Source organism: Rhinopithecus roxellana, chromosome 1 (assembly GCF_007565055.1).
Source record: "Rhinopithecus roxellana isolate Shanxi Qingling chromosome 1, ASM756505v1, whole genome shotgun sequence".
NCBI lineage: Eukaryota > Metazoa > Chordata > Mammalia > Primates > Cercopithecidae > Rhinopithecus > Rhinopithecus roxellana.
Window position 1 is genome coordinate 195,230,233 of NC_044549.1, and position 25,932 is coordinate 195,256,164.

The 25,932-nt window shown below is 38.2% G+C and overlaps 1 protein-coding gene across 8 annotated transcripts in view; it reads right to left on the reverse strand.

The window, feature by feature from the left end:
* Nucleotides 1-25,932, reverse strand: part of ULK4 (unc-51 like kinase 4) — a 703,273-nt gene that overhangs the window by 461,667 nt on the left and 215,674 nt on the right. For all 8 annotated transcript variants that reach the window (XM_030935299.1, XM_030935309.1, XM_010374299.2 and 5 more), the window contains 5 exons: nt 13,839-13,972; nt 11,582-11,703; nt 11,381-11,437; nt 1,453-1,504; nt 1,255-1,349 (listed from right to left, as the gene is read on the reverse strand). In XM_030935299.1, coding sequence (XP_030791159.1) covers nt 1,255-1,349; nt 1,453-1,504; nt 11,381-11,437; nt 11,582-11,703; nt 13,839-13,972 — 460 coding nt within the window. The remainder of the gene's footprint in view (nt 1-1,254; nt 1,350-1,452; nt 1,505-11,380; nt 11,438-11,581; nt 11,704-13,838; nt 13,973-25,932) is intronic.

Here is a 25,932-nt window from a genome sequence, read left to right on the forward strand (position 1 = left end):
TAAGTGAAGGATTTAATGCACATGCGCGCGCACACACACACACACACACACACACACACACACACAAGTTAACTGTGTTTGAAGGGTGCGGGCAGAGGGTGGAGACATCTGCGAGGCAACAAACTGAAGAATTCAGTTCCACAATGGTATTTATGTGACCATGAAGGTGTCAAAATTAACTTTTTTCTTACTTCACAATATCTTTTTTAAGTACAGTTTTGATTTCTAAATTCATTACTTTTATTCATCGTCATTACAGGAAATGCACAACTCATGATTGACTACTATCTAAAATGTTGCCTACAGGGTTAGTTGTTGGAAATGTGAAAAATATTTTCACATCAAACTCTTTGCTGGGTTATGCTTCGGATGCCCACATAATCTGTTATCTAAAAGCAGTCACTATTGCTTGGGTCCAATGCTAAATGGGACAGAACACTGGAAACAGGCATGAGCTGGGGTATAAGAAACACATCCTCCCTATACCAAATCACCAGTGCTTCAGTGAGAAGGGCAGGGGTAGGAGATGCGAAAGTTAAGGAGGGAAGGATGGAACCACGTGCCTGTTCCACAGCAGCTTCTAGGGAAAGCCACTGCCGGGTAAAACCTGATACTGCTCCTTGTACCCATAAGCTAGTTGTCTTCCTAACTGGCTCCTCTTCTGGGGGCCTTTCTGCAGAAAGAAAGGGAGGGAGGATTTCCTCCTCCTAAAGTCAACATGCAGCTCACCTAAGGATCCTTCAAAGGCACAGTTTCTCAAATGGGAGCAATTTTGCCACCCAGAGGACATATGTCAATGTGTAGAGACAATTTTTGTTGTCATAACTGAAGGGAGATGGAGTGGGGCTACCAGCACCTCCTGAGTAGAGGCCAGGTTGCTGCTAAAGATCCCAGAATGCACAGGACAGCCACATAACAAAGAATTGTCCCTCCCAAAATGCCTTTAGTGCCAAGGTTGAGAAACCTTGCTCTGAAGGTTTGTACTACCAGTTAAAACAAATAATCAGGCAAGAAGAAAGTAAGCTGAAGGATAGCTGAGGACCAAGAAGGAAAGAGAATAATAAAGAAAAATGCCAAGAAAGTCAACAAAGGGAAGGGATTTCCTATGTTCATCCTGCCAAGGTAGGGGGGTTCTGAATGGTTATTTCATGTGAGGAACACATATGAGCCAAGCACTGTAAACGAGGTCTCTTTACATACAGAATTACCAAGTAAATTTAAAAGGAGCTTTTTTCAAAAGCTGCCAGAACTGACCGTGCAGCGATAGTCTTTCAGTAAAATAGGATACTGTATTATTGCTTCAAAAGCTGACAACGTGATCTTGATAAATTCTTCTGATGCTGTCAGTCCTAGAAATACAGTTAATTATTATAGGTGTTTACTTACATGTTCTAAATCACAATATTAAAGTACCTCAAACAAAGACATAAAAATGTTCCATGGTCTACTCACCTATGGCTCCATCTATGTTCGTTTCTCCTGAGTCTATAGATTTAATATGACTCTGAAAAAAGTAAAATTTTTAATAAATAGTTTCAAAGTAACTCTGAAATAAAATATAGGCAGTTTACATTTTGCCCAAAACTGTATCTATTGTTCTTAATAACTCAGACAGTATTAAATACTCTACACATATTATAAATACTATTATAGTTATAAAAGTATATTAAATAATATACATAAATTATAAACTATAATCTTTTTTGTGTGTGTGTGACAGCGTTTTACTCTTGTTGCCCAGGCTGAAGAGCAATGGTGCAATCTTGGCTCACCAAAACCTCTGCCTTCCAGGTTCAAGCAATTCTCCTGCCTCAGCCTCCCGAGTAGCTGGGATTACAGGCATGAGCCACCACACCTGGCTAATTTTGTATTTTTAGTAGAGACGGGGTTTCTCCAAGTTGGTCAGGCTGGTCTCAAACTCCCGACCTCAGGTGATTCGCCTGCCTTGGCCTCCCAAAGAATCATTTTTAAATATACAAATCACGATCAATGAGATTTAATGTTGGATTAAAGTCAACGTTAATATAAGCACTTGCAAAAGTGAAAATAATATAACTGATACATAACTATGTCCAATAATACGCCACAATTACTCGCTCGCCATATCAGAAGTGAGTTAGAATGGCACCCAACCAGGGAAAACAGTCATCTCAAAGGAAGGTCAATCAAGCCTTAGCTACCCTGAGTACAAACTTTGTCAAGACAGCAGTTTCGCTCTCAGGGCCTGTCTTCAAATTTGACCACTGTTTTGAGTTCCTCCTAGATACCTTTTATTCCAATCCCCTTATCTGTGCTCCCATGCCCCATGCTAGTGCCTCCTTTGCAGGATGACTCCCATTGCTGTTTGAGAGGAAGGCCTTAGTAGCTCGGCTGTGAGCTCTCTGAGGCCTCAGTTCCCTGGATGAATGAGCTTCCCAGTCTCTGGCTGAATGCTCTGGACAGAAAAGGTACTCCATGACAATGAAACAATCACTGCCATGCTAGGCAGAGCACCCATGTTACTGACTGCAAGAACACTGCAACAGAGTTCTTGCCCCTAGGAAACAAAATAATATGTACATATTATTTTATATGTGGTAACAAATAGCAAATAAAATATAAGATGACTTTGAAACTAAAAAGCAGTGAAATATAAACAATTAGCCCACAGTAGAAATTGGTCTACTATGCTCAAGTGGTATGTGTTAAAAATATCTAATATAGGCCAGGTGCAGTGGCTCACGCCTGTAATCCCAGCACTTTGGGAGGCCAAAGCAGGCAGATTACTTAAGGTCAGGAGTTCGAGACCAGCCTGGTCAACATGGTGAAACCCCATCTCAACTAAAAATACAAAAATTAGCCGGGCATGGTGGCACATGCCTGTAATCCCAGCTACTTGGGACGCTGAGGCAGTAGAATTGCTTGAGCCTGGAAGGCAGAGGTTGCAGTGAGCCAAGATCATGCCACCGCACTCCAGCCGGGCCAATAGAGCAAGACTCTGTCTCCCAAAAAAAAAAAATCTAATATAATAGAATCTATGTAACATATACAAAAGAACATAGGTATATATTTTGCATTACAAAGAAAACCCTTAAACTCACTACTCAAGTTAAGAACTAAGACATTCCCAATTGGTTGCATAAGCTCCCCATCCCATCTGCCGACCTCACTTCCAGAGGTAATCACTATCATGTATTTATCATTTTCTTGGATTTCTTAAAATAGTTTTAACACATATACACGTGTCCCTAAATAGTATATTGTTTATTTTTTAGTCTTACTGAAAGTATACCAAACTATATATAGTTCATACAAACAGGATAGTAGCCATTAAAATGTCAGAAAACGTAAGACCTGAAACTGCAAAACAACTAGAGAGAAATAAAGGGGTAAACCTCCATGACATTGGTCTGGGCAATAACTTTTTTAGATCGAATCCAAAAACACAAGCAACAAAAGCAAAAACAGACAAATAGGATTACATCAACATAAAAAGCTTCCGCACAGTCAAGGAAACAACAGAGTGAAGAGACAACTTATGGAATGGGAAAAAATATTTGTAAACCACTGTATCTATAAGGGGTGAATATCCAAAATATATAAGGAACTCAACTCAACAGTAAGAAAGCAGATAACCCAATGTTTTCAAATGGTCAGGCTAAGTGAAGTAGCTCACACCTATAACCCCAGCCCTGTGAGAGGCCAAGGCAGGAGGATAATCTGAGGCCAGGAGTTTGAGACCAGCTTGGGCAACATAGCAAGACTGTCTCTACAGAAAAATAAAAAATTAGCCAGGCGTGGTGGCATGAACCTGTAGGCTTAGCTACTCGGGGACTGAGGTGGAGGATCACTTGAGCCCAGGAGATCAAGGATGCAGTGGGCTATGATGGTATCCCTGCACTCCAGCCTGGGTGACAAAGCAAGACCTTGTCTCAAAAAAAAAAAAAAAAAGTCAAAGGACTGAATAGACATTACTCGAAAGAAAATATACAAATGATCAATAGGTACATGGAAAAAATGATCAATATCACTAACCAGGGAAAGGAAAATTGAAACTATAATGAGATATTACTTCACATCTATAAGAATGGCTATTATCAAAAAGATAAAAGATAACAAGGATTGGTGAGGATGTATAGAAAAGGGAACTCTTGCACACTGTTGATGGGAATATAAACTAGTACAGCCATTATGAAAAATAGTATGAAGATTCTTCAAAAAATTTAAAAACATAAGTACCACATGATTAAAAAATCCAACTACTGGAATAAATACACATATATACATATATTTCCAAAGGAAATAAAATCAGTATGTTGAAGAAATATCTGCACTCCCATGTTCACCACAGCTTTCTTCACAATAGCCAAGATACAGAATCAACTCAACTGTCCATCAACAGATGAATGGATTTTTAAAATGTGGCAAATATACACAATGGAATTTGTTTTAAAAAGGAAATCCTGTCATTTGCAGCAGCATGGATAAACCTAGAGGACATTATGTTAAGTGAAATGAGCCAGGCACAGAAAGACAAACATCATGTGGTCTCACTTACAGGTGGGAATTTAAAAAGGTGAACTCAGAAGTAGAGAAGAGATGGTGGTTACCAGGGACTGGGGGTAGGGGGAAGACATTGGTCAAAGGATACAAAATTTTGATTATATAGAAGGAATAAGGTATCGAGATCTAATGTACATGGTGAGTATCGTTAATAAAAATGTAGTCTTGAAAATTGGTAATAGTAGATTTTAGGTTTTCTCACCACAAAAACAAATATGTGAGGTAATAGATATTTTATTAGCTCAATTTAGCCATTTCACAATGTATACATATTTCAAAACAATCTGCTGTACACAATAAATGTATACAATTCTTATTCATCAATTTAAAATTAAACTTTAAAATGTTTTTAAAAAGAATGTTTTAAAGTTATGGGAAAATACTTAAATGCAACTTAAGTTTTCTAAAGGATTTAGAATATGAATCTATGGATACAGAAGGTGTCAACCATATGTATTTGTATATGTCACATATATGTTATAGAAACATAAATAATTGTTTCTACAATACAAATGCATCTATATGAATGGAAAACCTAAGAAAACAACAATATATTAACAATGGTTGTCTCCTAGTGTAGAGTTACAGATAATTTTATTTTCTTCAAATTTCACTACACTTGTCTACATTTTGTTTAATAAGCATGAATTATAATTTAAATAAATAAGCATAAATTACCTTTAAAATAAGAAAAACACCTTAAAGACATTTATTGTCTAGGTTATAAAGAAATCAGAAAGCCTAAAAAATGCAAGCCCTTTAAAAAGTAAAACAGAGGATATCTTCAATTCTTTTTTTGGTCTACAAATAAACAAAATGGACTTTAAATTGGAGTTTTGTTTTTTTTTTTTTTTGGAGACAGAGTCTTGCTCTGTCACTAGGCTGGAGTGCAGTGGCACGATCTCGGCTCACTGCAACCCCTGCCTCCCGGGTTCAAGCGATTCGTCTGCCTCAGCCTTCCGAGAAGCTGGGACTATAGGCATGTGCCACCACGCCCAGCTAATTTTTGTATCTTTAATAGAGATGGGGTTTCACCCACTTTTGTATTTTTAGTAGAGATGAGTTTTCACCATGTTGGCCAGGATGGTCTCAATCTCATGACTGAGCCCGCCTCGGCCTCCCAAAGTGCCGGGATTACAGGCATGAGCCACCATGCCCAGCCGAGTTAATTTTTAAAAGCAGCTATGTATGCTTTTCATGATAATTTTGTTAAAATCATTTCACATAATTCCAAAATGGGCACATAAATTTTATCGAATAAAATATAAATTTGATGTTGAATAAAAAACTCAGAGAGAGACCTTTTGACTTAAACAAATCTATGTAAATATCTATGGATTACTAAGTAAAGAAAGAAGACACAGAGCAGAGTATGTAACAACAATCCCTTCTGCGCAATTCTCTTAAAAATACACACATAATACACAAATGCTAGCGATGTGAACAATAATTTTTGAGGAAGAGATCACAGGAAAGGACAAGCATTGTTTCCTTTGGGAACCTGGGGAGGCATGCTTCACTGCCTTTTCTGCCTTTCTCTTCCCTTACGACTTTCTAACCACTCGCATGTACTGTCTTTTTCTTGTGTGTGTGTGTGTGTGTATATATATGTGTGTATATATATGAATGTGTGTATATATATATGAATGTATATGTAAATAAAGCTTGTCTAAATGCTGAAATTGTTTATTAAGTAATTATTTAATATGAAGAATTATGGGCTTCTTTTAACTTATTTCCTACCTTATACCTCCCCTATTTAAATTTTTTTAAATTCCTACTAAATATTTCATTCATTTACCAATTTCAATATCCTTTGATATATTTCTTCCTTCTCATTCTCAGTGTAATAGGGAGTAACGAGGTGAGAGTGAGAACGGAGTAGGAGGCATCGGAGATTCAAAGAGAAGGGAAGATATAAATAGTCATCAGCTGATGTGAATTTTAAGAGAGACCTGTTATTTGCACTGTTTCCCCTCTACCTGCCCCCCCAGCCATATTTAGCCATTCAAAGCAGGGCTAGGGTAGGTAGAAACTTAAATTTAACTAGCATTAAGAGTTGCCAGAGAGCCAGACATGGTGGCTCACACCTGTAATCCCAGCATTTTGGGAGGTTGAGGCAGGCAGATCACTTGAGGTCAGGAGCTCAAGACCAGCCTGGCCAACAGGGCGAAACCCCATCTCTACAAAAAATACAAAAATCAGCCGTGAGTGGTGGCGCATGCCTGTAATCCCAGCTACTTGGGAGGCTGAGGATTGAGAATTGCTGGAACCCACGAAACAGAGGTTGCAGTCAGCCAAGATCACTCCACTGCACCAGCCTGGGAGACAGAGGTAGACTCTGTCTCAAAAAAAAAAAAAAAAAAGATTGTGACTAATGCTGGACCAGGCACTCTAGGTGGAATAAAGAGAAAGTGAAAAAGCAGATCCCTGGCAGGGCAGGATGGTGAGCGGAAAGCAGGTAGGAACAAGTAAGTCTCAAAGAACCTGAAGAGCTGTGGGAGTTGGGGAGGAGAGGAAATGAGCTGAAAATCAGGGGTGGTGGACCAACAAGGGGATGCTGACAGTAAGGTCAAGTGTTTGACCATGGGAGCAGGCAGCTGATGGGAAGACAGACAAGCTCTTGAGAAGAGAAGCAGCCAGGGAGCTGCAAGGCTGAGGCACTGGAAGGATCCTCCAGAGGGATATCAAATTCCCCACCAATAATGCAGGAGCGGCAAGGAGAGGCTCATGGTGAGCCAAGTGCTAAAGGAATGCTGAGGAACAAGAGCCAATGACCCAGAAATCTGCAGATGACCACAACACAGGGGGTGACACAATATCTTCTCATGGTGCAAACCTCAAAAGATGGGAGTTTCAGCAAGGGAGCAAAAAAGACCACCCATCCTGAGCTTGGTCCGCTGGCTAGAGGGTGTGGAGCAGTGTGTGCCAGTGCTCTCAGTATCATTCAGTGATCCCCAACAGGGACTGCAAAAAAGCTCTTACAGCAAACTGGGATACAAATTCAGGATATGTTAAAAAAAAAAAAAAAAAAAAGACAAGAATATCTAGGCGGCAACAAATAAGTAAATATATACTATCATATTTTCAAAAATACCAGAGTGTACTATCTCTGGCTTTTCTGCAGCTGAAACCAATATCTATCAATAAATCAGCATTCCTTTACATAAAAATCTACAGAGGGAAGGAAGTATAATCTTTCATAGTTATTTTTTGTGGAAAATTATAACCACCACAAGCCATCATACATTTATAAACTAATGAGGCCAGAACTTAAACACAACAAAGTCTGCTTCCTCTGCTCATTGATCAAATGCATTTTCAAAAGGACATAAGAAATACAGTGAATGTTAGGTTAATACACATCATGAGCTCTTGAAAATATTTCCTTAATCTACTACTTCCTGTTTCCCAGCCCAGTTCAATGGAGGCCCAAAAGAAGCATGGTATTCACCACAGAACTTCCCCAGAGACTAGACTGCTGAAACCTGGAGAGGGAGCTGAGTAAGATGACAAGCTGCTTCTGCCAATAAGAAGTGAAAATAGCAATTATCAGCTGGGTGGTTCTCTTTTTCCAGGAGTCTTTCAAAGCTTGATAATAGTTTAAAATTACTCTACTGAATTGTTTCCAAATGCTAGTCTCTTTAAAATGTAAGACGACCAAAACTTCATTTTCCACGGGGAAAAAAATGTACAAAAAAGTAATTCTTGTATTTATGCCTCCATATATAAGAAGTATCCTGAATTTTTGTACCAAAAAAAAAAAAGTCTGTAGGTCAAATATGCAAACCATGCCCTAGTGTCATTATAATACTGAAGTCAATGGGAAGCACAGTTCCAATACCCCCTTCTCCAGTCTGCTCCTTAAGAACCCTTCTAATGCATAGAGATCACACCAACCCTGGCTGCTATCTCCACACCCACCCCAAGGCAGGCCAGCAGCTCGTGAAGAGCTGCTTCAGGGGAAGCCAAGAAGTTCTTGGCTTGCTGCCCCTGGATACAGCTTCTAAAAGTGGACTAAGCTTGAATACCCCAATTAAGTCATATCTTTAAAATATAAAAGGACAATATCCCTGTCATAAGACAATAGCTACTCCATGAGATACATTTTGAGAAATACTGAAAATAGTATTTATCTCCAGATGTACCAGTAAGTCTTTCAAAACACAATGCTGGGAGAGGCGGCTCATGTCTATAATCCCAGCACTTTGGGAGGCCAAGGTCAGTGGATCACTCGAGTCTAGGAGTTCAACACCAGCTCAGGCAAGATGGTGAAACCTCATCTCTTCAAAAAATTTTTAAAAATTAACCAGGCATGGTGGCACACACCTGTAGTTCCAGCTACATCTGAGGCTGAGGAGGGAGGATTGCTTGAGCCTGGGAGGCAGAGGTTGCAGTGAGCCTGATTGTGCCACTGCACTCAGCCTGAGACAGAGAAAGACCCTGTCTCAAAAAAAGAAAAAAAGTGAAAAAACAAACAAACAAAAATTCCACAATGCTAAGTATGTAAATATGAATGGACTACTTCCCTATGTCACCAAAACCAAATAAGCACTATGCTCTGGACAATTTCACATAATCGTTCTGTGGACTGGGCTACAGAACATTCATAACTGTGCATCCCCACCACTACCACGAAAAAAAATAAAATAATAAAATAAAATAAAATAAAAAAGCTCTCTCAAATAGTTTAGAAAGGCTTTGCCTAAAAAAAAATTTAAAAATTATTTTAAAGCAGAAAACTCAAAGGGTTTTAATACGCTAATTTGCAATGTAAATTTCTAAGGGTCTGTAGAATGTTGGATGAGTAGACTAGACCTTATAGCATCAGTAAGGCACTGTAACTCGAGTAACATTTTTGCTATCTTCTGGAAAAATTATGAATTAATTCACAGAAGCAACATTCAATTCTCAATAGTTCACAATAACGTGCACAAAAACTGCATGGATAACTAAATCCAGGTCCTGAATTTTAGTCAGTAATTCTCTCCCTTTACTAGTATTTCATCAGTGCCATCAACACTGAGTATACAAAAGGTGACCACACAGTTAAGGCCAACCAACGAACACAGTAAGAAAAATAATTCAAGAATTCTGCGACGGGCCATGATTCAAACTAGGAAAATAGACTGAAGAGAGGCAAAAAACCTTCATTTTATTTCCCTAAACTTCCTCTAATTGGGTGAGACTATCAAGAAAAAACTGCTAAAATTTTTTTAATACCTTCATGATCTCTAAACCAGCCAAGTTATTTTCCATTTCCTAAAAGTGCCTGTATTGAAAAGACCCAACAGAACACCCATAGAAAAGTCTTTATGGACACACTCAGTGTGGCCTCCTCCCTTGTCTCTGAACACAGAATTACAAGCAGGAGATGAGTTCTCCCCAATATACATAGAATTTCTGAAAGTCCATCAAGACTTTTCTGTTGGAAAATCTTGGTAGTTCCTTAAAAACCTAAAGCATACTCAGTTAATGTAGGCAGAAGAAAATACTACACGTGAAAAAAAAAAAAAGAGAGAGGGAGAAAGAACAAAGACAACTATACCTATCCCAAACAAACACTGTGCCAAAATAATCCAAGGTGGGTTACCATGACAAAAGTACTAATTTCAGGCATCAATGTGCCAGTGCAATGGAACTGTAAATAAAAAAATAGTCATGCTAAAATGATGCCTATGTTACACTTAAAAACAGGTAAAAAGATGGTGGTAAATAAAAATTCCCATAATTTGCAAATTCATAAATGTGGTAACAAAATTATAGACTTTCTGGAATTCAAGATTCAAAGTACTCAAATGATAAAAATTTGAAATTGAGCTCAAAAGGACCTTTACTGCATTGCTTCCTAAAAAATCAGCAACCGCCACTCAACATTTATACTTACAAACATCATACTTCACCCTATAATGAACTTTCTAGAAAACCATATTCTCACTTGTATGTGGTACTCTTTTTTAAAATAAAATTCCAAACTAACAATAAAATTGAGATGCTGACCTCATTTTAACTAGTTACCTCTATGGCATTTTGAAAATCTCTGTTCAGCTTACTATTAATACCAAAGTAAGACTGGAGAAGCTCTGTGACAAATGTTTTAGCTTTCCCTCTGTATGACTACTCATTTTATCAACCATATATACTGTAACTACTACTGGCAAGGGAAAAAGATAACATAATTCACGAGCTAAACAAAAAGACAATTTTTGTGAGCAAAAACAGAAGTGAATGATAATACAATGACTTTTCATTTCTACTTGTATCCTCAAAATTAAAGAAAAAGCTAAACTGAGCTTAACATAGAGAAATACCACCATAAGAAGAGACACTGTAGGGGCTGGGGCAGAAGAATCACTTGAACCCAGGAGGCGGAGGTTGCAGTGAGCCAAGATTGCACCACTGCACTCCAGCCTGGGCAACAGACTGAGGCTCTGTCTCAAAAAAAAAAAAAAAAAAAAAAAGAGAGACGCTGCACATGATTGGACAATATAAGCTGAAGTAGAGAGTGATGATAATATATTCCCAGCATTCCATTTTCACCAGTTTTATTATATTTTTTTCATGACGTTTAATACCAAAATCTATGAAAGTGTTTCTGTGGGCATATTTACCCTATTTGGGCTGTCTCTGAACAAACTACATTATCAGGAGAGAATGTGTTTTCTCCAAATGTCAAATTTTATTACAGTCAACAGATAAAAATATTAAAAGGTCACTTCCCTAGAGACAAATAAATACCAATAGGATTTTTAAATTACCTCATTCTGACACCAAATTCCACAAACAGTAGAGGCAGCCACAATTTTATTAGAAACAAGGAAAATTTAGTGTTACTCACAAGAATAGTTCCGTAGCTGAAAAGAAACTCTTCTGTCACAACTTGAGGTCGAAATACCTGTGATGAGAGTTTCTACAGATTAAATTCTGGAAGCTATGTACAATTTTAGTTCAATTTAAATTTTGAGTTGAGGATTCTCAGCTCCAGTTTACAAAGAAAAGAGGCACATTTATATCCTTTTCCTCCTCAATACGATAGTACCTGTGAAGTTACGAGGTGAAGCACTATAGGCATCAGGGGGAGACACATCTTCAGCTGTTTCACTTGAACTGTTGATGGGTGTTTACGTCCAGAAACATTAGCCAAGGCGTTAAGAATGTCACCTGCGAAGCACAGCATGGAGCATACGTGGAGGTTAAAAACCACAAAACTTAGGAGCCACTGGTCATTGCTTGAAAACCCATAGGACTTCTAAGATAATTAATCTTCAAATAAAATAAGCAGATATACTTATTCACAAGTACTGAAATTACAGCAGACACTTATGGCCTCTGGGGACAGAATGTGATATTCTGCAAAGACACTATAAATAAACTCAACATCTCATTTGGAAATGAAAAATAAAATTTAATAAATTATAATAGAGTAACAGTTTTAGATTTTTTTTTTTTTTTTTTTTTGTATTTTTGAAATCTCAATCATGAGCATGCGTTACTTTTGCAACCAATAAAAAATATTCAAAATAATAAGTGGGCCAAGCACGGTGGCTCATGCCTGTAATCCCAGCACTTTGGGAGGCCGAGGTGGGTGGATCACAAGGTCAGGAGACCGAGACCATCCTGGCCAACATGGTGAAACCCCATCCATACTAAAAATACAAAAATTAGCTGGGCGTGGTGGTACACGCCTGTAGTCCCAGCTACTTGGGAGGCTGAAGCAGGAGAATCACTTGAACCCGGGAGGCAGAGGTTGCAGTGAACTGAGATGGCGCCACTGCACTCCAGCCTGGTGACAGAGCTAGACTCCGTCTCAAAAAATTAATTAATTAAATTAATTAATAATGTGAACGAATTACAGAACACGATTTACAACTTTTAAAAAAGAGAATAGGTTGGAGGTAAAAAGAGGTCAATTCCCAAAACTTCTCATTGGATGATAAATCTAACAATAAATAAAACTTGCTTTGTGGACATCAGAATCTTATCGTCATATCCTAAAACAGGATAAGCCCGGTAATAAAGAATTTAGCTACCAACTGACCAAATTAAAGCCTTCAGGTTGGAGGTAAAAAAGCTTACAATCTGAAATAAATTTTGAGAGGCTCTATTTTCAGTCATCAACAGGCAAAAATAATCTCCTAAAGTATCAGTAAGGGGCAAAAAGTTGCTGTCAGTCAGCCTTGAAGATATTTTCATTACTCTGTTTTAATATTCTGAATTCCTGAATCTAAGTACCCTCTACTATAATAGCTTGGATCAAATTTAACATTCTAAACATTTCTGGTTTATAGCTACATCTGCTGGAAAAGCATGGAATGGGATTTAAGCTACATGTACATGCTCCCTAGGTTATTTTAATTTCTGCAAATACCAATGAAATAAGGTATTTCTTTAGCTGTAATAAACATCCTTTGCAGTCATTATTAGATGTTTTATCTTAAGATAAATTTTTCAAACCAAAGAAAGTTTCAAACTTTAAACTTTAAACGAATATCAAAATTATTTAACATTACATTTTAATATTTAAAATTAAAATCCATGCATTTTTATTCTCACTTATTGTGGGAGTTAAAAAATGATTATATGGCAGTAGAAAATGAAAAGATAAATAATACAGGCTGAGAAGGGTGAGTGGGTGTGGAGGGATGAGGAAGAAAAGTGGGTGAAAGGGTATGAACATACAGTAAAATAGAAGAAATAAATTCAATGTTTGATAGCAGAGCAAGGTGACTATAGTTAACAAAAATGTATTGTAGGTGGGTGACCGACACCCTAAATACCCTGGCTTGATCACTATGCATTTTATACATACAACAAAATTTCTCATCTACCCAATAAATTTGTACAAATAAAAGAAAATCTTGTTTCAGCAAGGGAAAACAATAAAATCTAAGCATTTTTGAAGTTTTTTTTAACAATAAATAAATTCGTGCTCTAATTTCAAGAGACAATTCTTTTCTTCTGATTTAGGCAAAAAAGAAAAGTTACCCCCAAATACTAGCATAAGTCCAATTTTAAGGAATTAAACCACTTTTCTTTTGTATATTTTCTAAAATCGCCAGTTTACCTCAGATCACACCTTAATGTGACATTGTCTCATCATGCCTCATCATGTCATTGATGCAAAGTAATTACAAAAACAGAAGCAAATTTAAATCTTGAAACTACATATTCGTGAAAAATTGTCTTTGCATTTGCCTTCAAGAACAGACAAGTAAGAATAAAAAAGAACTCATGCTAAAAGCCAAGTCTTAGAAAGGTAAGCAGGAACAGGGCCTGAGGACGAGACTCCAATTTACCCAGGATTCGTGGCAGCTCCTGCACGATGTGACGGATGAGAAGATCCAGACATTTGGACAGGTATTCATTGCCACTTTGCTGCTCCTTGCCTGGAGTGGTCTTTCTGCTGTCTCTCTCGATGTACATCACCAGTCTACATACAGGAAAGTGCAAAGATTACCTCTCATGATAAAACACTTGATAGCATCGGTCCGAAAATGCCGCCAAGGCAAGTGTTTCCAGAGGGCACCCTCCCAATCACATTGACGTTTAGATTTGTAGCAACTTGTCGGGCACAATTTTTGCCTCAGAAAACTCAAAACATTTATGGAGAAAGAAAACAAAGCAACTTCAAATCTCTCTGCTAATGTCCTGATTTCATTTGCCTTGGCCAACGGAAACAAACAATATTCACCAGGTGATAAATGAAAGACAAAGAGATGTCTGGACAGAAGAGGGCTCTTTATGTTTCAAAGGTTCAAAGTAAAGCCACAAGTTAACTGCACATTTGTTTATCATTAGTATTCAATTTGCTTGGGACCCTAGATAATTCATATGAATTTCAATTCTCTCAGTAAATTGTGTACAGAAATCTAAAGAAAATGTTTCATTTTAACACTGGGTTATACAGATGACAGACAATATCTAAATATCTGGCTTTTACATGTCTCATTATCTACTAGTTTTATGATACCTGCCTTTTAAAGCTAACTTATTTCTTCTTTCAAACTACTGGCATTCTTTAAACATTCATTTCTGAACCAACCACTTCAACCCAGAACCAGGGAGTCTACTGGACCATCACCTTAGACATTTAAGGTGTTACTACAAACTTTTAGGTCCTCTCCACATTTTCTCTCCTTTGCTAGACCTGCTGGTCATTTTCTCAAGTTCCCATTCCCCACAACCCCCTACAGCGCAGCAAGTCCACTGATTTCACCATGCAAAAGGCCCTGTAAGACAATCTCCCTGGTCACCATCATCCATCTATCCATTTCTGTTATTCTCACCCATCAACCCAACTTTTACTTCTCAGGAAGAACTTCCAACCAATCTCCATTGTAAATTGGAGCTTTATATACAGTACACACATATACATAAGATGTATTGAAATCTTGATACTTAGCATTTATGTGGCTCTCTCAATAGATTTATTCACGCATTTGTGTTTCCATGTATTACTATTTGGACCTCACCATGTAAGGATGAACCCAAATCAGGAAGTTAGCCTTGATTCTGTATCAGCCAGTTAGCATCTTCTGTTCTAGTCACCAATTACATGGCTACAGCCATAATTACTGTTCAATCTACTTGTTCCTCAGTCGCCTTCAATCCAGCTTTCTACGTCATCACTATCTCTAAGGTCACAGGACATCAAATCCAATGGGCCTTCATCTGCCTTCACCTATACAAGTCAACAGCATTCAACGCTGTTGCCACTCCTGCTGTTCCTCTACCATAACATCATCCTTTATTAGCTTTTTTCTCCAGTTTCTCTGGTTGTTCCTTCTCTGTCTTTTGCTGGTTCATGCTCTTAAATGCTGAAGTCTGTCAAGACTGAGTTCTAGGCCCACAACTATCCTCTTTCTACCTGTTTAACCCAGGCTATCTCATTCCTACCAATGATTTAAATTACCACTTATCTATACAGATATCTTCCAATTACATATCTGCAGCCCAAACCCGATCTCTAAGTTACATACCAATATATTCAACTGCTGACTTGACATCTGATTTTATCTGTGTTAAAGAGACTTCAAACTCTATATATCCAAAATAAAAATCATCATCTCACCAAACCTGGTTGTCTTCTGGAGCACAATATCCCACTGTATAGTATCACTCTCTACCTTATTAAACAAACCAGAAAACTAGGAGAGTCATCCTTAACACCTCCTTTTCTCTCACTTCCCATATTAAGTCAATCATTGAATATTCTTCCAACTCTTTCACTTCTCCACTCCAAACCAATAGCAAGCTACCATACTTCCTTCTCCTGGACTATTACAATAGACTTCTAGCTAACTAGTCCATCTGCTTCTACTCTGCCACTCTAATCCTTGCACACTCTACATCTAAACTAATCTTGTCTATCAGGTCACTCCCCTATTTAAAATCCTTCCATGGCATCTCATTGCTCTTCACATAGGAGTTCTGAAAACTCCCTGTCATGACCTTCATGGCCTGACCCTCAATTACCTCTCCAGTTTCGTCTTGCTTTCTCTCCCTCCTGTCACACTGGGTTCTCTGTCTCTTAAATACAGTACCTCCCCATGCAACAAGCTACTGCCTCTGCCTAGATGGCTCTTCTCTTCCCCCTTTGCCAATAAATTCATATGCATGTTTCATAACTCATAACTGTAATCTCCAATGACTTCCTTAAATTAAAGCCCCCTATGGTACTGTCTCATAGCATGGAAGGATTACCCAACTGCAATTTTATAGTATATTTTTAATTATTTGATAATGTTTGTCATCCCAGTAAACTTAAAAATACCTAAGGGCAAGGACTATATCTGATTCTTCTCACCACACCCTTCCACTTCTGTGCACAGTTCTTAACTCTAATTTAGTGTTCAATACATATTAGCTGAATAGGTAAATATTGCTGTTGAAACTGCCATAAAGTTCTATCTAGTTCTCCACAGCAATTCCTTCTCATTATTCCCAAGGCCCAGTTCTTAATTCTGCTATTTAATGTGTGTTTGCTTAAAATTTATACCGCATATAAAAAGTTAAAAAAATAAAGAACTTCCACCTAGAAAAAAATACCAGAAGCAAAAAGACCAACTGGAGAAAAATATTTCCATTTCATATCACAAAATGTTAATATTATATGTGTACACACACACATATGCCCCCAGATAATAATTAGAAAAAGACTTACAAAGAAGAGGAACAAATGAACAAGGACTAGGAAAAGGCAGTACACACAGAAGAAAATATAAATGGTTCAAGAAGAAGACATTCCGTTTCACTCCTAATAAAATAAATATACATAAAATGACATCTATTTTTACCTCATGGGGCCAAAACTCAGAAAATCTGACAAGACTGCCATCAAGACTCTGAAGATACTGATACTCCAGTACCTTGCTGCTGGAAATGTAATCGAGTATAAATCCCAGACAGAGTGAGCTGTCAATAATTTGAAAATTAATAATCTAGTAATTTCATCTCTAGGAACAAAGTATTCTATAGATATACTTGTACACATATGATATGACACATACACAGTTTGCTATTTATAACGTCAAAATTTGGGGTGGGAAGTATTTAGCAAAAGGGGACTGGTTAAATAAAATATGGCACATAATTAGAATGCGGCTGTCAAAAAGAAGCAGCTCTTTATACACTATATGAAAAAGCTACAATATATGTTTTTAAGAAAATAAGCAAAGTTCAAAATAGGGAACTTTTGCTTATAAAGGAAGGGAAATAATCCATATTCATATTTGCTTAGATTTTTTAAAAATCCAGAGCGATAAATAAGCTAATAAGGATGCTTAATTTTGCATGGTGGTAATCTAGGGTAATGAAGCATAGATGAGAAATTTTTCGCTTTGATTTTTTTTTTTTTTTTTTTTGGTTTTTGAACCATGAGTATGCATTACCTACTCAAAGTTTTTAATGTATGTATGTGTGGGTGTATATACGTATATATACGTGTGATATTGTTGTCCCACAGAGTCTTTTTACAACATGTTTTAGGAGATACAATGTTCAGTTTCCCAGGATACCCTACCAAATAATAAATGATGAGTGCAAGGCAAACAGACAGCCCAATCTGTAAGATTTATGCTTTCTCACAGTGTCAAGTGTCAGGCTGACTTTACAAAAGCAGTAAACCAACAGTACTCCAGCAGTACCCCAAAACTTAATTGTGGTTTGTGTCCATTATGATTCCTAGATTCTTTCCTTCAGCAGGGTCAAATCTTTTACCTTGACAATATTGAAACAGAGATGTCAACCAAATCTGGAAGCAATTCTCACCTGTTGTACTTTCTGACAGTGTGATCTTGTACAAATTAAACTCTTACAAACTTCAGTTTTCTAATTTAAAAAATGGGATAATGCCTGCCTTACGACTGCTGTGAGGATGTAAATGAATTGGTAAAGACTCAAGAAACAGTAGCTACTATTATCAACACCACCAAATCTGGGATACTGCTTTCTTGAGTACACAAATCTTAAGAGAAAATCCCCAGAGAAGGCTAACACTCTGCTTTCCACCCCATTCTCTGAATCACGAATCACCATGCTCAAAAGTCCTGCCCCACTTCCCCTGCATTTTGAAGAACTGCCTCAACTTATTAAAATGAAAGAGAGGCCGGGCACGGTGGCTCATGCCTGTAATCCCAGCACTTTGGGAGGCCACGGCGGGCGGATCACCTGAGGTCGGGAGTTTGAGACCAGGCTGACCAACATGGAGAAATCCCGTCTCTACTAAAAAAAAAATACAAAAATTAGCTGGGTGTGGTGGTGCATGCCTGTAATCCCAGTTACTCAGGAGGCTGAAGCAGGAGAATCTCTAGAACCTGGAAGACAGAGGTTGCAGTGAGCCGAGATCACGCCATTGCACCCAACCCTGAGCAATAAGAGTGAAACTCCATCTCAAAATATAAATAAAATAAAATAAAATAAAATAGAGCCTGACATCTCTTCAGAGATGAGACAGAATTTGATGCCATTAAAATGGTTCTACTCCTTTTGATATAGGAAGAATAGAAACATTTTCTGTAAGGAAATAGTTTTGTCTTCATTAAACATGCAGAATACATAACCATTTATTTACCCATCATCCTACTAAAAGACATGAGGGGTGCTTTCAGCTTTTCTTCTCAAAAAGCAATGCTTGAGAAACACTGTTGCATCTGTCTCCTGGTACACATGTGCAAGAGTTGCTAGGGTACATATATAGGAATGGAAACTCAAATATGCAACTTCAGGACACTGCCAAACTGGTTTCCAAAGTAGCTGTCCCAATTTATTCCCACCAGTAGCGTATGTGTTCCCTCTAAGTTACAACCTCACCAATACCTACTGGTATCAGATTTAATTTCTACTCATCTATTTACGGAGTCTAAAGTGGTGCCTTTAGTCTTAATTTGAATTTTCATAACTATTAATGACATTGAGAATTTCTGAGGAAAATAAGGAAATATGAACAGTAAGTGCCTGAAAATGGCTGTTTCTGAAATGCCTGTTCAGGTCTTTTGCTCATTCTCCCATCGGGTTGTTGATCTTTTGTTACTGATTTGGAGACATTAATTATACAGTCTGGATCTTTTATCTTCTTCCTCTTTGTCCCCTTCTTTATCCTCTTTCTTCCTTCCTCTTGTTTCTCCTCCTCCTCTTGTCTTTCACAGTGAAGTCCTCAGTCCACTGGAAAGTGACTGATCATGTGGGTTGAGGTGGGAATCTAATTCCATTGTTTTTCCAAGTGGACGAGCACTTCTCCGGTACTATGTGTTGAAAAGGTACTTCTAAAACCAACAGTGAGGAAAGAGGGGTAAAAGATCAACTATTGGGCAAAATCTGATTAAAAAGCAGTTTGAACCTTAAATTATCTCCTCTGGCCAATATATGTAGGTAACTGCCACTAGGCTTGCACCCCGGCAAAAGTCTGAACATTTATTCTCTAGAGAAAATAAAAACCATCTAGACTGAGAAATAGCAGACCAAGTGTAAGACAGGACTACCAAACTGCAAACAGGGAGACTAAGTGAATTTATGCACAGTAAATACTGCAACTTCAGCTCCCTTAGCCCAGTGGACTCCTGGGACTCTGGTAACCCAGTCATTTCCTTCCAAGCATGTGACTGGAACACTCTGAATGTGCTCTTCTTTGGCAAAACTAAATAGCCCAAGAGAAATAGCCAGAGACATTCACACTAAAGTTCACATTAAAAATGCCTGTACAGATGATCTCAGTGTGAAGCTCAAAGTCAAAATTCACCGACACACTGCGAACTTCTAAAATAGGCTGTCATTCCTTCAACTCCTAATCATACGGAGATCAAACATTACCAAATAGCTGAAAGCCTGGCTTATCTGCTCTACATTGATGTCTGCTGGTATTCATCCACATTCTTTTTTGTTGCTGTATAGTGTTCCAGTATGTGAATATACCGTAATTTACTTACCCATTTTGTTGTGGATGAACATTTGGGCTATTTCAATTAATGAACAGGGCTAAGGATCACTTATGCTGGATGTATGTAAACATTTCTATTGGATATATCTATATCCTTGGAAGTAAAATTGCTGGGTCACAAAGCATGCCTCGATTCAGTTTCATACACACTGATGATCAGTTTTCTAAAGTCATCATTATATCAATTTATACTCCAACAGGTACATATAAGAATTCCAGTTTTTCGGCCGGGCGCGGTAGTTCATGCCTGTAATCCCAGCATTTTGGGAGGCCGAGGCAGGCAGATCTCAAGGTCAGGAGATAGAGACCATCCTGGCTACCACGATGAAACCCCGTCTCTACTGAAAATACAAAAAATTAGCTGGGCGTGGTGGCGGGCGCCTGTAGTCCCAGCTACTCAGGAGGCTGAGGCAGGAGAACGGTGTGAACCCGGGAGGCGGAGCTTGCAAAAAAAAAAAAAAATTCCAGTTTTTCTACATCCTTGCCAAAACCCTACGTTATCAGGCTTTTTAATCACAGCCATTCTAGTGGGTATATGTTGGTAACTCATTGTGATTAAACTAAATTTTCCTGATGACTAATCAGGTTAAGCATCTTTTCAGGTGTTAACTGGCCATCTGGAGATAACCAGTTTTGTAAAGTTTGTGCAAGTCTTGTGCTCATTTTTCTATTGCGTTATCTGTCCTCTTTTCCTTGATGAAGTAAGTCTGTACATATTTCTGTTAAGAGACCACTATTGATTATACATGTTGATTACATATGTCTCTTACTCTATGGCTTATCTTTTTACTCTTTTAATGTCTTTGAATGAACCATAATTTTAAGGTAGCCTAATTTTATCAATATTTTCCTTTCTGACAATGCTTCTGTGTTCTGTTAAAAATAATTCAGTCTACACAAAAGTCATGAAGATATTTTCATATGCTATCTACCAGAAGCTCTACTGCTTTACCTTTACGAATTTAAACAGAAAATCATAAAATCTATCTGTATTGATCTTTGGTACAGCACAGTACAGCTTAGGAGTAGAGTTTTTATTTCTTTCCTATATTGACATCCAAATTATCTATTACCATTTATTATAAAACCCACTGTTTTCTCACTGTTTTCCTCTGTATCTCTCCTACTCTTCTTCATGTCTTCTATACTTTTGTCTCTCTATACTGATCTCAGACTTCTCCCAGATAGTATTTCTCTGCTTCGTAGAGTCTAATCTGTTAACCAAATCCACTGAGTTCTTACTTTTAATTATTGTATTTTTCAGTTCCAGAATATCCATTTGGTTTTTTCTTAATAGTTCCAGTTCTCCACTGAAATCCTTAATCTTTCAAATTCCTTGACTATATTAATCACAGTTACTTTAAAGTCTGTATCTGATAATTCCACTGCCTGTATTCCCTATGGATACTGTCTCTCTTGCTGATTTTATCACTTTTATTTATATCATCTTGTCTCCTCGTACGCCTGATCACTTTCTATTGAGTATTAGACTCTATAGCTGAAAACTAGGGAGATATTCTGAGGCCTAGGGTTACGGTTAGACTTCTCCAGACAGGATTTGCATTTGCTTCTGGAAGGCAGCTAAAACACCAAACAATCTAGATCATCTTAATCCAGAGACTGCGATGATTCAAAAATGAGCTTCTCTCTTTGTTTTGGGAAATTCTCTTTATCAATAACAGCTACACCAGAAACAGAAAACAGAGAAAATAGAAATGTTTATCTTCTGGCAGTCAGGGAATCCAAATGAAATCCTCCAAATTTACAGAGTATAAAAAAAGCAAATTCACACTTGTCTATAAGGAATCAATTTTTCTCTAAAGTTTAAATTATCCATTATAAAATTTGATAATGTGTTGGTTAACTACCATGGTTTGAAATATCTTTCACTTAAGGCAAAAACTATTCAAATCATTTTCAAACACTAGTACAGACAGTTAATACATAAGAAAATATCCATTACATCTGCTGGGGGAAATAAAAGACTAATGGGATCCATAACAGTTTAAAACTAACTCTAGAATGATGCTCCATTTCTTCATGCTATCCCCAATGCCTCCCCATTACAAGATGTGTTTTCATGGCTACAGTAAACTAAATTGACTTTACTGACAAGAGAACATTATTTTCTAAAAGAATTCACATTCTATAAAGGAGATAAAATGTGGAAACATTTGAGCATAGTGTCCACAAATACTTCACAGGCATTCTACAAAAGGCAGCAAATGATATTTCTTAGTGTTCTACAAGGGTATATCAAGTTAAAAAGATAACACACTGAAAAGAAATCCAAATAAACAAGATCAGATCAATTCTTCCTTGTGTCCCTTACTATCTTTTTTTTTTTTTTTTGAGACAGAGTCTCACTCCGTTGCCCAGGCTGGAATGCGGCGGCATGATCTCAGCTCACAGCAACCTCTGCCTCCCGGGTTCAAGTGATTCTCCTGGATCACCTTGTGGCTGTGATTACAAGTGTGCGCCACCATGCCAGGCTAATTTTTGTATTTTTGTTTTATTTGTTTCATTTAATTTTGGTATTTTTAATAGAAATGGGGTTTCACCATGTTGGCCAGGCTGATCTCGAACTCCTGACCTAAAATGATCTGCCCACTTCTGCCTCCCAAAGTGCTGAGATTACAGGCATGAGCCACTGCATCCAGCCAACTATCTTTAATAGTATTATTTCTCCCCAGGACATACCCATTTCCCAAACTACTGTCACTCCAACCCCTGCATTTCTCTCCATTTATCTCTCTGATTCATTCCCTCTAATCTGACCACAATTTTCTTGCTCACATCACCACAGGAATCCTATGCTCATTGCACATACATCTACCTTTAGGTAACTCTGATCAGCCTTCTATTAAGACCTCCTGCTATACCTCCGTGATTCTGAGGCCAAACTCAGCAAGTCCTATACCTAATATCTATACCAGTACAATGTCTACAGCAAAATGAGTTCAATGAGTACAAGGAAGATGACATCAGTTTATTCATTCAATAAACATTTACCATGTCTACTATGTGCTAAGTATTTTTCTAGTTGATGTAGATACAACCCATGGACTGTATATAAACCAACACACAATACCTACAATGACTGTCTGATGTCAAGTGCAGTGAAACAGACAGACAGCAAATAAGCAACAAGAAAATAGCTTAGGTGGTGACACGTACTATGGAGAAAATTAAAGAAGAGTAAGAAAACTAGTCACTTGCCAGAGAAAACCTCTTGACAGGATATCATTGAAGCAGAGACCACAAGGGGTAAAGCAAGCAAGCAATGCGAACAAAACATTCCAAATAATTGTTAAGCCACATGCAACACCCCAAAGGCAAACACATGCTAGCTGTGCACTTGTGTAGCTATAGCACAGTGTAAGAAAAGATCAGAAAGGTAACCAGGCTCCAAACCATGTAAGGGATTGTATGCCAATGTAAGAAGCTTGCATTTTACTCTCAAGGAGAAAGAGTGGCATGATCTGATATGTGGCTAAAAAAATAGCATTCTGGGTACTGTGAGTAAGATAGACTGTGGAAATGTAAGAAGGAAGACCAGTTGAGAAGCAACTGTAACAGTTCGAATGAGAAGTCATGGTGGCTTTGGTTAGTGTGGTAGTGAAGAAATGATGTGAATTGATGAGATTATGGATATCTTTTCATAGTACAAATAATTAGATTTGCTGTTGATTGGATATGAGATGTGAAAAAGAGAAGTCAAGAATAATGACATGCAACTAAGCAACTGGAATAACAGAGCCACCATTTACTAATATAGGTAAAGACTGCTAGAATAGCAAGTCTGGAGCAGAAAAATCATTATCAGACATTAAAGTTTCAGTAGCACATGGAGAGTTGGTATGTGAGTGTGAGTTCACAGAAAAGGTTTGGGCTGATGATATTAATCTGAGAGCAGGCCATGGATGGATGGTATTTAAGGCAATTGTCTTGGTCAATCTGTGTTGCTATAAAGCAATGCGTAGGGTTGGGTAATTTATAAAGAAAATAATGTGTATTTGGCTCATGATTTTGATGTCTGTAAAAGTTCGAGATTTGGCAGCTGCATCTGGCGGGATCATAGGTTGCTTTCACTCGTGGTGGAAGGCAAAGGGGTGCCAGGGTGTGCAGCGATCACATGGAAAGAGAGGAAGCAAGAGAGGGGGCAGGTACAAGGCTCTTTTTAACAACCAGTTCTGGTGAGAACTAACAGAGCAAGGACAGCCCCAAGCCATTCATAGGGGATCCATCCTCATGACCCAGACACCTGCTATAAGCACTACCTCCAACACTGCAGATCAAATTTGGAGGTCTGAGGGACAAATATCAAAACTCTAGAAGCCATCAGATTAAAGGAGATCACCTGGGGAGTGAATGTCCAAGGACTGAGTCATGGAACTACTACCAAGGCTGAGATAATGAGAGAGGAAACTAAGGTAGAGTAACTAGTGAAGGGTGGAGAAAACCCAAAAAAACTGCCCTGGGTGTCAGGTAAGAAAGCACTTCAAGAAGGAAGACAGTAGACTTCTAGTTTCTGGTAAATGTGAATTAGGTTATTCAGACAAACATTCCTATTATAAATAAAACAAAAATGAAAAGATATATATATCTATCTCCACAGCATATATGTATACACATATATAATGTATATCCACTTGATATATAATCACAGCGAACTATATGGTTTATAAACCAACACACAATGCCTACAATGACTGTCTGATGTTAAATAAGAACTTATAGTTTTACACTGATGTCACCATCTTGGCCTTCAGTCTCATGAGTATCAGGCCTGATACTCATGATCCCAACTCCCACAAGAAAAGACCAAAACAATGAATAAATGACTCCATTTTGACTAGAGTATCTGAAGGAGAACACTGAAGTACAGCAGGGGAGTGGCAGAGACACCGTGGAACATGAAGACTCAGGATGGCTGTATTGAGAAGGAATCCAAATACCCTGCTCTCTGCCACCCTGTCTCCCCAGTTGGGATCAACTCAGAATCATGAGGAAACTCCCCCTACAAGAAAAAGGTAAAGCAAGGAGCCCCCAGTAGCTCCTACTAATGTCATGAAAACCTGCAGTTTTTGTTGCTGAAGAATCTTGCACTCCTCATGGACCAACTGCAGTTCAGGAAGCTACCAGGAGTTCACATGGCTGCACTGTGTCAGAGAAGAAGCCGACATTGTGCCCTATTTTCCCCCTGACCCAAGCTGCTACTGCACAATGCCATCTTCACACTGGAGCCACTGCTAGAGTGTGTCCTTCCCCAGGACTCCACAACCACTGTATCTCCTCACCCCAAAGGCTCCACCATACTCATCAGTCCTGCAGCCCCTTGGAGCAAACAGGCCTGCCAACCTGCTCCCAAAGGAACAATGCCTGATTTACCATTCATCAAGTTCCATTCCCTCTTGGCATGGCACGAGAGACAGCTTGTTACTTCCAACTCCGGAGGTGGGGAGCAGCTGAGCTGCCAGTCAACCAGCCCTGCACTCCCTTGGTGTAGTGCATGAGACAGCCTGCCACCCTGCCCTCAGGGAAGCAGCCCAAGCTGGCAGACCAGTTGCACAAACTCCTGCAGCCCAGGTCACTGAGGTACTCACAGGCGTTGTTCATACTGACTATAGCTGAAACAACTGCACAAAGAAAGACTACACTACTGCACCTACCCAACACCAAAGCCAACAAACCCAACACAACCGACATCATAAGACAGATTTTCAAAATTATATTGTAAGTATCTTTTCTGACTACAACAAAATAAAACTAAAAATTAATAACAGGAGAAACTCTGGAAGCTATACAAATACATGGAAATTAAACAATATACTTTTGGACAACAGAAGGGTCAAGGAAGAATTTTTTTTAATTTAAAAATTCTCTGATACAAATAAAAATAGAAACACAATGTACTAAAACCTATGGGATACAACAAAAGCACTTCTAAGAGGGAA